Raw genomic sequence first — 11,639 nt, forward strand, 5'->3', positions numbered from 1 at the left:
CCAAGATGTCAACAGAGAAGGTTACAAAGATTGTTACAACCCTAGATCCCAAATCGGCGTCCTCCACCTCGGAGGAGCGCCGGGGGCAATGAATACCTTATGCTGGAACTGTTGTGGCGCGGGCAACGCCGTGACAGTAAATGAGCTTCGCGATCTAGCGAAGAAGTTTGCCCCCCCCCCCTATCCTCTGTATCGTAGAAACTCAAGTAGAGAGGGGTAGGGTAAAAGCTCTTGCTGGAACATTGGGTTATGATAATTGTTATGCTATAGATAGTCAAGGGAGGAGTGGAGGAATTGGAGTTTTCTGGAACAATCCAATAAAATTTGATATTTTGGGTTACTCGTGTTATCATATTGATTGCTCGGTTATTGATCCTGGCAAGGATCCATGGAGGCTTACTTGTGTATATGGAGAGGCACAAACGCATCTCCGACACCAAACTTGGACAGTGTTAAAAAATACAAGTACTTTGAGTGCACTTCCTTGGCTCTGTATTGGTGATTTCAACGAGGTTCTACGTCCGGACGAACATGGGGGTATTGGACAGCGCAGCAATGCCCAAATTCAGGCTTTTCGAGACACTATTGATGTTTGCATGTTGATGGACTTGGGATATAAGGGACGCTTTTGGACTTTCGAGAAGAAGGTCGCTGGAGGAACTTTTACCCACGTGAGGCTGGACAGGGCTCTTGGATCGGCTGAGTGGAGCGCTCAACTCCCTCTTGCAAGCCTATCACACCTCACTGCTGCAACTTCGGACCATTGTCCTATTCTACTAGAGATTAATGAGCATCAGAGGCCTAGATGTAAACGTTCTTTCAGGTATGAGACCATGTGGGAGACCCACGAGCAGTGGAGGGACACCATTCTGGAGAGGTGGAACTCAAAACACCCGGGCCATACAGTTGAGGAGATTAGGAGGAAGATGTCTGATCTTGCTACAGACCTATCTAGGTGGAACAATGACACTTTCGGCAGCGTCCGAAAGGAGATAAAATCTCTTAAAATTGAACTTGAGCGCTTGAGAGGGAATCCGGGGAGGACTGGACCGTCACATGCGGAGATCAAGATCAATGATAAGTTGGTGGAGCTCTACCATCGGGAGGAGTTGATGTGGCGTCAAAGATCCAGGATAGAGTGGCTAGCCGCGGGGGATAAAAACACAAAAAATTTCCATTTGAGAGCAAGCATCCGGAGAAAGAAGAATATGATTAAGGCGCTGGCTAACTCACTTGGCGTGCTTATTGATGATCCTGGAGACCTAAGGGAGATGGTCAATGAGTTTTACCAGAACTTGTACACATCGGAAGGAGTGACGGGCATGGACGAGGTATTGATGCATGTACCGCAGAAGGTAACATCAGGGATGAATGATATTTTATGCGCACCATATACCGGCGACGAGGTGAAAACAGCCCTGTTTCAGATGGCACCAACAAAGGCGGTCCTGATGGTTTCCCAGCACATTTCTACCAAAGACATTGGTCTTTATGCGGGGAGGAGGTCACTAGAGCCGTCCTCAGAATTGTAAGAGGGGAGGAGAGTGCTGAGAACATAAATGATACTGTTTTGGTTCTAATACCAAAGGTAATGAATCCAACACTACTCCCTCAGTTTAGACCTATCAGTTTATGCAATGTGCTATACAAGATTGCTTCGAAGGTGGTTGCAAATAGGCTCAAGCAGATTCTTCCAGACATCATCTCTGAGGAGCAATCAGCCTTTGTCCCAGGGAGACTCATAACTGATAACATCATATGTGCCTATGAATGCTTGCATTTCATGAAAAGGTCATGTGCTCTCAAACTTGACATGATGAAGGCCTATGATCGGGTGGAGTGGCAATATTTGAAGGCTATCATGACCAAGTTAGGATTTGCTCAGTCTTGGGTGAACATAGTAATGAACATGGTGACTTCGGTATCCTTCTCAGTTCTTTTTAATGGAGAGAAGCTAGATCAGTTTAAACCTTCGAGAGGTATTCGACAGGGAGATCCCATCTCCCCTTACTTGTTTTTGATTGCAGCAGAGGGCCTTTCGTGCCTTTTAAAATCCAATTCTCAGTCATCAGTACTTGGCAGAATCAAGGTGGCACCCACAGCTCCGGCTATTAACCACCTTTTGTTTGCAGATGACATCCTGCTGTTTTTCAAGGCAAGTGCAGAGGGGGCACATGCGGTATCAAACCTACTGAATGCTTACTGTGGAGCATCGGGTCAGAGGGTGAACAATGAGAAATCATCTATTTTCTTCAGTCGAGGTTGCCCGCAGGTGGTGCGTGATAATGTTAAACAAGCGGTGGGAGTCCATAAGAAATCATTGAGTGATAAATATTTGGGTATGCCAACGGATGTGGGTCACTCAAAGAATGGTACCTTCAAATATTTGCGTGACCGTGTGTGGGAGAAGATTAAAGGGTGGATGGAGAAGCTTCTTTCAACAGCGGGGAAGGAGATTCTTATTAAATCAGTCGCTCAAGCAATTCCTGTCTACTCAATGGCATGCTTCAGACTTCCCCGAGGCCTGTGTGAGAATGTCACTTCGATAATTAGGCAGTTCTGGTGGGGCAGTAAACAAGGTAAACACAAGCCATCCTGGGTGACATGGGATATTATGACAAGGCCTAAACACATGGGAGGATTGGGCTTCCGCGACCTCGAGCTTTTAAACCTCGCGTTGCTAGCGAGACAGGCATGGAGGCTTCTTCAAACTCCCAATACTCTCAGCTCGCTCATACTTAAGGCTGCATATTTTCCTCACTGTGATATTCTACATGCTGAGTTGGGCTCACATCCATCTCAAATATGGCGTGCGATACTGTACGGCAGAGATATAATGAAGCAAGGTGTCATATGTAGGATTGGGACTGGAGAAGATACTCTCATATGGGAACACAACTGGATTCCCAGAGGGGATATAATGCAGCCTATGACATCTCTGGTGGCCGATCCGCCAACGTATGTGCACGAGCTGATTGAGCACACTACCTCATCGTGGAAGGAGGAGCTGGTCTGGTCTGTTTTCATACCCATAGATGCAGAGGCAATACTTAAAATACCGCTGTGTATGAGACATGTTGATGATTTTTGGGCCTGGAGCAAGGAGATTCGGGGCAATTTCTCTGTGCGCTCTGCATACAGAATGATTCTGAAAACTAAGCTCACCAGAGAGGATTGGTTATATCAGACGGGAGGACCATCCATTGTCGATGAGAGCAACGGATGGACCATGCTGTGGCGCACGCAAGTACCAAACAAGACCCGTGTCTTTCTCTGGCGCCTGGCCAGGGAATCAATCCCTACCAGCGATCTCCACCACCGCAATATGGCCACTACGTCGACGTGCCGGTTGTGCGGCTCGACGGACTCTTGGCGACACGGGCTGCTCGAGTGTTCCATGGCGCTGTCAGTATGGGCATTGGCACCGGATTCCATAGTGGAGCAGATGAGCAGGGATGCAAACACAAGTGCTAGAAGCTGGTTGTTCAACATGCAAAATTTTCTATCTCATGATGAATTTACAAGGATGGGCATTACACTTTGGGCAATTTGGTACGCTAGATGGAAAGTGATTCACGAGGATATACATCAGACTCCTTTTGCCACAAATGCTTTTGTGAACTCCTTTATAAGCGATCTTCAGGTGCTACAGAAGCCAACAAGTGAACCACGGGAGGTGCAGACCCGACCGAATCACTGGATCCCCCCTCCAGAGAACATGGTTAAGATCAATGTAGATGCGGCGATTAACAGAAGACATGCTGCAGGAGTAGTTGCAGCAGTTTACAGGGATCATCAGGGCTTGTTTTTGGGTGCATCCATTTTTACTCTTACGGGAATTAAGGACCCTACAACTCTGGAGGCAATTGCAGTCCGGGAGTCGCTAGCATTGGCTGAAGATCTTTATGAGCACAGGATTTTTGTATCTTCCGATTGCGAGGTGGTTATCGAGGATATCAACAAGGGCAGCGCAGCTACTTATGGTGCTGTTATTCGTGAGATTATAGACCACTCTAAAACTTTTAATTTGTGTTCTTTCAATCACGAATTTAGGAGCTCGAATTTCGAGGCTCACAACTTAGCGAAGCATGCTTTTTCACTTGGGATTGGCCGCCGTGTGTGGTTAGGCAATCCGGTGACCTACTTTCGTCCCTGTAAACATTGTGACGACATAATAAAAAGCTTCACGATGTTGTCTCAAAAAAAAACCAACCATCGCCTATGAAGAAACTCGTGGGTCAGAAGGATCAAACATGTAAACGCCCGAACGAAGACAAACGAAGATCGGATCCAAACTGATCCTACGCAGACCAGCATCAGCCAAATCTCACGAGCTTCGATGAAGACACACCTCCACACACCATTCAGCAATGCTAGACACACCATTGGAACGTGGATAGAACGTGGGAGACATTATTCCTACTAAGGGATATCACCGTCGCCACACAGCCCCAACCAAGATGCTGAACTTAACGAGAACAAGGATAGGGTCCCACCCGCCGGTGGGGTGCCGAGATCCTCCGCACCTCCATGACCTAAAGGCCATCGAAGATGGGGAGGACCGGCGGCGGCGCCAACGGGCATTTCTTTTCTTTCTGTTTTTCTTCCTTTTGGTATTTCTTTTTCTTTTTCATTATTTCATTCCCCCTTTCCTGTTTTTCGTTTACATTTTATTTTTTATTCCTTTTTAAAGAAATGTATTTTTTTACGAATACATGGAATTGGTTCACATATTTTTATACTTGGGAATTTTTTAAATACATGTTGAATACTTTCTAATACACAACAACAAGATCAATATTGGCCACCTTGTCATACACGTTTGACATTTTCTAAAATAATGACAAGCATTTTTCTAATAATGTTGAACATTTTCCAAATAGACGATGAACATTTATTCAAATAATACTGAACTTTTTTTTCTTAGGCACAATGAACATTTTTCTAAATTATAATACAAATTAATTACATGAACTAATACTTTTCCTATTTTTTCTAATTTACCTATATTTTCATAAAATTTGTTTTTTTAAATAAATAGATGGTTTTCATAGATATTTTTTTGTAAAACTTGTTAATACGTGTTGAATTTTTTTCAAATACATGTTCAATATTTTCAAAATACATATTAAACTTTTTCCAATAATTCTAGCATGATTTAAAAATACATGAAAAATATATTTAGCATGAGGGATAATTCTTAGAAATTTTAAGGAAGTTTTAGTGTATTTTAGAAAAATTCTGTTGCAGTTAAAAAATTGTTCAACTATTTTTCGCAAATGTTCATGTAAGTTCACAAAATGCTTATGCCTCTGTATTCCATGCAAAAGAAGTTTTTTGTATTCTAAGAAATGAAAAGGAAAAGGAAGCAACAAAAATGAAGGAAATGCCCAAAAATTAAATTGAAAACCTACCAAAACCTAGTTAAAAGACCTCGAAAGAGTGACCCACCAAAGGACATTCGATTTGCGACCAACCAGAGAAAAATGTGAGAACAACTTACTAAAGGATACCCATTGTAGGAGCCCTGCAAGGGTCACTTTTTGGGGCTGAGAGCACGCCAAGTGGTGCGTCCAACCACCAGCAGTGTCGTGTGCTGGGTGCTCCTTCACATTTTCATTATTTTTATTTTTCTGTTCACGTTTTCGGGTTTTTAGTTGTTTTTTTTCTTTCTGTTTTTTGGCTGTTTGGTTTACGCCTGCTTTTCCTGATGTTTTGAAGAAAAAAATCACGAAAATGATCTTTTTTGCATGAAAAAAGTGAGCTTCAATGATCTTTTTTGCATGAAAAAAGTGAGCTTCCACAAGAAATACAGATTTGTTTTGGCGAGAAGCACAACTGTAATTCTTGGAAAGGAAAAAAATCGCAAGTGTTTTTGCTTCATTTTTTTGTTTCCATGAGAAGCACAAATTTCCTACTCGTGTAGGCATAGATCCGCTTTTACCAGAAGCATCATGAACTTTTTTCATGAGATCTTTTTTCTTTCTTGGAAAGCACAAATTCGTTTCTTGTGGAGGCATAATTTTTTTCCGTGAGAAGTAGACCCGTGCTTCTTGAAAAGGAAAATATCACATTTTTTCTTTAATTTTCCCTTTTTCGAGAAAGAAATCTGTGCCTCCATAAGAAACAAATTTATGTCTATTGCGGAAGAAAAACACACGTGTTTTTTTCCTTTTCTAGGAGGCATAATTGTGCCTCTTGCGAACCAAATCCGTGCCTCCATGACAAGTAAATCGGTGCCTTTGGCGGAAACAAATCCGTGCACCCACGAGAAGTAAATTTGTGCCACTCGTGAAAAAATGCATTTTTTTTCTTTTCCAAGAGGCACAAATATACCTCTTGCGGAAGCAAATCCATACCTTCATGAGAAGTAAATCTATGCCTCTCGCGGAAGAAATCTTTTTCATTCTTCGAGAGGCACAAATGTGCTTCTCGCGGAACCAAATTCGTGCCTCAACGAGAAGTAAATATGTGTGTCTTGTGAAAAAAAAGAAACACACATTTTTTCTTTTCCGTGAGGCACGATTCGCGGAAACAAATCTATGCCTTCACGAGAAATGAACATGTTCCTCTCGCAAAAGAAAATAAAGAAAATATGTTTTTTCATGAAAAAATTGTTTTTTCCAAAACCTAAGAGAAAGCAGAGAAAAAACCATAAAAATGATCTAAAAGCCAAAAACACATACGAAAAATAAATAAATAAAATTCAGAGAGAGTTCCTAGCACGCGACACGAGGCTGTGGCTGAAAGCGCGCTCCCATTAGCGCATAGGAAGAAAAATAGGGAGGGAAACAGAGCTCCCAGGGAATCGATCCCTGGTGGATTTGATGGTATGGGGTGATTCTAGCCATCGCACCAACATCGTGTTCATGTTAAGACATGAGGCTCGATCAACTTGTGATAAATCATTTTTATTCAAAAAAAAACTTGCGGTAAATCATCTGGATTTTTTGTATTCTCCTTTTTTTTACCTTTTCCATATACTTTTGTTTTTGGTTTGGTTTACCTTATTTCTTCTTCGTTATCCATGTGTTTTTTTGTCTTTGTATCTTTCATGGTTTTTATCCACCTTTTATTTCTTTCTCATTTCTTCTTCTTTTTTTCTTTGTTTTCTAGTTTTTTCTTGGTTTTCAATATTATTTGTTTTTCTTTGTTTCCTTATTGGTTTTCGTAGTTTTTAATTATTTTTTGGATTTGTTTTTCAGTTTTTCCATGTTCTTTTTTATCCGTTTTTTTCAATTTTCATTTTTTCCTTTGGTATTCATTCTAATTTTTTGTATATGTCAAGAACAATTTTCTTGTATAATTTCAACATTTTTTTGCAATACATATTTAATTTTTTAATACTTAGTCAACATTTTTTATAAAATATTGTCAATATTTTTCAAATAAAAAATTATTATTTTTTGCATACTTGATCAACATTTTTCCTATACACACTTTAAACTTTTTTCAAATGCTTGATCAACTTTTTTCACATACAAGATTAATAGTTTTTTAATACACAGTCAACATTTTTCCTATTAACCTTTAAAATTTTGTAAATATTTTGTCAACATTTTTCAAATGCAAGATTAACATTTTTTTTGCATGCTTGGTCAACATTTTTTCTATACACATTTAACATTTTCCTAATCCTTGATTAACATTTTTGAAATACTTGTTCAACATTATTTAAATTCATGATTAATGTTTTCATCTGCATTATCATAATATTTTTCATCATTTTTTAATAGATGGTCAACATTGTTTTCTATACACATTCGACATTTTTCAAATGCTTGATTTACATTTTTCAAATACTGATTTAACATATTTTATAAATACATGATGAACTTTTTTCACACACATTGTATATTTTTCGTATATATTTTCCATATACATGATCAACATTTTTCAAGAGCATGATATACATACATACATACATACATACATATATATATATATATATATCTGTGTGTGTGTGTGTGTGTGTGTTTAGAGTTTTTGTATGTGTAAACAATAGTAAGAAAAATAAAAAAAGGAAAAGTAAAAAAAGAGAGGCAGTGGCCTTGCCCGATCTGGGCTCCCCCAAGTTTTGCGCAGCATGCGCTGAACAGAACCTCCCTGGCCCGCTTATGGCGTCCATCCGAATTAAGATCACGGCCCATGACAATCAAGTCCAAGATACGTGTCCTGCGCGTGTGATAGAGAGAGAGAGCGACCGACGGACGCCACCACCACCAGAGCCGAGCCGGCGGCGGGGGCAGCTTGGTCGACGCCACGCCCGCGATGGGGGCGGGAGGATCCTGGCGCTGGGCCGTGGGCGCGGTCTGCGGGGGGCTGGTCTACTACCACTGCGCGGTGCGGCGGGCGAGCGCGGTGTCCCTCGCCGCCGACGTGCTCCTCGTCCTCCTCTGCTCCCTCTCCATCCTCGGCCTTCTCTTCCGCCACCTACACATCTCGTGAGTGCCTCCCTCGCCCCTCGCGCGGCTCGTCTCTTCCGTGCCTCAGCTCCGCCTTTTTTTTTCTACGGCGTGTTTGGTAGTTTAAGGGAAAAGGGAATGGGAATTTATGGGAGGGGAGGTTTGGGGTGGGAATTTGACAGGGAATTAGTTTCCTTTGTTTGGTTGGTGGGTCTAGGAATTGGAGTTGTTCAGATACGCTTTGAGTAGCTACAAACTGAATCGGCTGTATTGTCTAGGTCTGCAACTTCACATGTCAGCGCGTTTGGCAATATTTGAGAAGGGGAATATGAGTTCAGTGTAGGAAGTTGTATTGAGATTAGACATGGGATGAGTCGTTTTATTTCCAATCCCCTGTTTGATGCATGATAGGAATTATGTGTCGGAATTTGAGAAGAATTTTTATTCCCTTGTTTGGTTCATGGGAATGACGAGGGACTAGACCAGGGAAGTGAACATAAGTTATGATGAAGGGTTAAGATTGACTCACTGTTAATAAAACGATGGGAGTTGGGGTCTCAAGTCCCATCCCTATTCCTTTATAAATTCCCAATCCCCTTAACCAAACAATAGATTTGAAGTCTCGTACCCATTTAATTCCCATTCCCTGACTCTAATTACCCCCAACCAAACACGTGATGGCCAGTGTACACACGTGCACTTGCTGCAATTAATCTTGTGTTAGCTGAAAGGCAAGCCATTTCAGCTTCCTCCACTATTCAGGCCAACTAACCTGAGGCAGCAAACAATTTCCAATCAGATCATCAAGAAACAGTCCCAGTTAGTAGGAATTGAAGCAAGACATGGATCATCAAAACACATACCCATGTAGTAGGATATGAAGAAAGACATGGAGCAAGTATCAGGCAATCCACTACTTGATGAAACATATGAATATATCATTTTCCAAGAGTATTAACATGGACTGAAGATGCAACATATCTCCAAAACTGAACTACTGGTGCACCGTAAAGACAATGTAAAATAAATTGCCATGCGTCAATAGTTGCAAACAATGAGTTTAAAAGCAAACAATTAGTAGTCCTGAACTAAAAATCAAAACTGCGAGTGTGGACTCCTAAATCTGGACATCCACTTATTTTTTGGCCACCTCAAGCTCCTGGCGAACAAACACCACTTTGTAATCATCACGCAACTTGATGAAAAATTCTGTCTTTCCAGGATCAACCCCAATGACACGAACAGCAATAGCAACTTTTTCAGTACTGAGATCTTTAAGATTTTGGAGGATATCAAGTAATTTGGTTCTATTGGCTGATGTTTGCTCATGAACTTCAGCTCCATGCATAAATGGCCTCTGTAAACCATTAATGTTTTTTGCATTCTCCTGCTCTGCTTCCAAGAACTTCACAGTTGTATTGCACATGCTTATAAGACCTGACTCAAGTGCATCATCATTAGGGTATGTTCTCTTACGACCAGGCCTAGAACCACCGGATGGGTTTGTGTTCTCATGTGTTTCAGGAGGATTCTCCTTGTCTGGTTGGCTATTAGGTTTCTGCATCTACCGTTGATCCACCTTCTGCAATTTCTTCTTCTCCAGGACCTTTAGCACTCCCTCCTTTAGCCGAATCACTGGCGTAGACCTCATATAGCTTGTCAAAATTAACCATAGGCTTCATGTACAGAGGACCTGCTCCCTCACGGGACCACAAAAAAGAGCATGAATTTCCATTAGAAACTGAATTGTAATGAAAAAACATGAAACAGAGCAGCTTGCTTTACATATTGAATGAACATATTTTACCTTTGCCCAGCCCATATACGTCTCTCTATCTCCACTTACCACCTTCCTCTCGTCATCGCATCCAAAGCAGTGCCATTTTGCATAATTTCTAGAACATATGAAAGTTGCTTCTTCAAAATCTTAACTATAGACTTGATATGCGGATTTTCTTTAAGATCAGCATGTGGTAGTACTTCAGCCATTTCCTTCTCAATGTAGGTAAGATATCTGGACTGGTACCAGTATCTATTTCCAAGACGAATCATTCATTTCATATAGAATGCCAATAGTAACTTCTCCTCCGCTGTCCATGTTCTTTTGTCACTCTTTTTGGATGTCAATTTGCTCTCCTTTAGCTTGGTATTCTGCTAGTTTTAATATGACAATAAAATGTATGTGCACAAACAGTAAAGAATATAGATGCTCACAAAGGAAATATCATGTTTAGGTTATTGCTCTTCAGTATGTGCCTTCCCGAGCTACAGTTGGTGGTTTTCTTTACGAAGGCCCAGACTAGAGCGCACCATGGATTTTATCTCTCCAAACTCAATGTTGTGATATTTACCACACGTACATTGTGTGTGTGTGTGTGTGTGTGTGTGTGTGTGTGTGTGTGTGTGTGTGTATTGGCCTTTGGCCCCCTAGAAATACTAGTTGCATATTTCCTAATACTTACATCACCACTTCTACTTGTCTGTTGGTAAATTACTTTGCTGAACTATTACTTATGGAATAGAATGCTAAGTCCTCTTTTGACTTATTGAATGGAATACCAAGTTGTCCAAATTTTCCAAATGGTACAAACATGTGTAGACCCTTCAGCCTATGCATTTGGCAATTATCCAAGGGGCAGTAAGAAGAATGCGCCTATGATCCGTCCCTGCTTCATGGGATTCAGTTTCCTGATATTATAATTTGGCAAAAATAAAACTGTCATATAAAACCATTTATATCATCATGTCAAATCAGTGCAGCTTAAGGGTGTGTTTGGTTACCCTCCAACTCCTCAACTCTCTAGCCCAGCTTCCCGTCCAAAAACCGGAGTTGAGGGGATACATTCGGGAGCACAGCTTCTCCATCGTTAGCACTGGCCTGGGTTGGCAGCCCATTTGCCTTGTATGTGGCCTGGCTCGGAAGGATATCAACCTGGGCTTTCAGCCCAACAATCAAGGAAATGGGTGGCTGATCCCAGCTATCATGTAGACGAAGACGGAGCAGAGAGGACGATGAGGTTGGACAGCGTGTGCAGTGTAGAGTCTGCTGGAGGAGCTCACCTCCAATGGATCCAGTGACGCACGGGTGGAGAGGTCGGCCTCGATGGCGCCCGTGCACGCGGAGCACGTTGTGCCCGTGACCCGCACACGTGGTAGGAGCAGGCTGGGCCGCGCCAGGTAGATCAAGGGCGAGCGGTGCTGAGGACAAAGGCGAGCTGGGGCGTGGAAAAAGGT

At 41.8% G+C, this 11,639-nt stretch overlaps 1 protein-coding gene across 1 annotated transcript in view; it reads left to right on the top strand.

The window, feature by feature from the left end:
* The first annotated feature begins 8,185 nt into the window (after positions 1-8,185).
* The window catches only part of LOC119314853 (reticulon-like protein B23), a 5,718-nt gene continuing 2,264 nt past the window's right edge, over positions 8,186-11,639 (top strand). Inside the window, exon 1 of the mRNA XM_037589541.1 lies at positions 8,186-8,444. Within this exon, the coding sequence (XP_037445438.1) occupies positions 8,272-8,444 (173 nt within the window). The 5' untranslated portion in view covers positions 8,186-8,271. The remainder of the gene's footprint in view (positions 8,445-11,639) is intronic.

Source organism: Triticum dicoccoides, chromosome 6A (genome assembly GCF_002162155.2).
Source record: "Triticum dicoccoides isolate Atlit2015 ecotype Zavitan chromosome 6A, WEW_v2.0, whole genome shotgun sequence".
NCBI lineage: Eukaryota > Viridiplantae > Streptophyta > Magnoliopsida > Poales > Poaceae > Triticum > Triticum dicoccoides.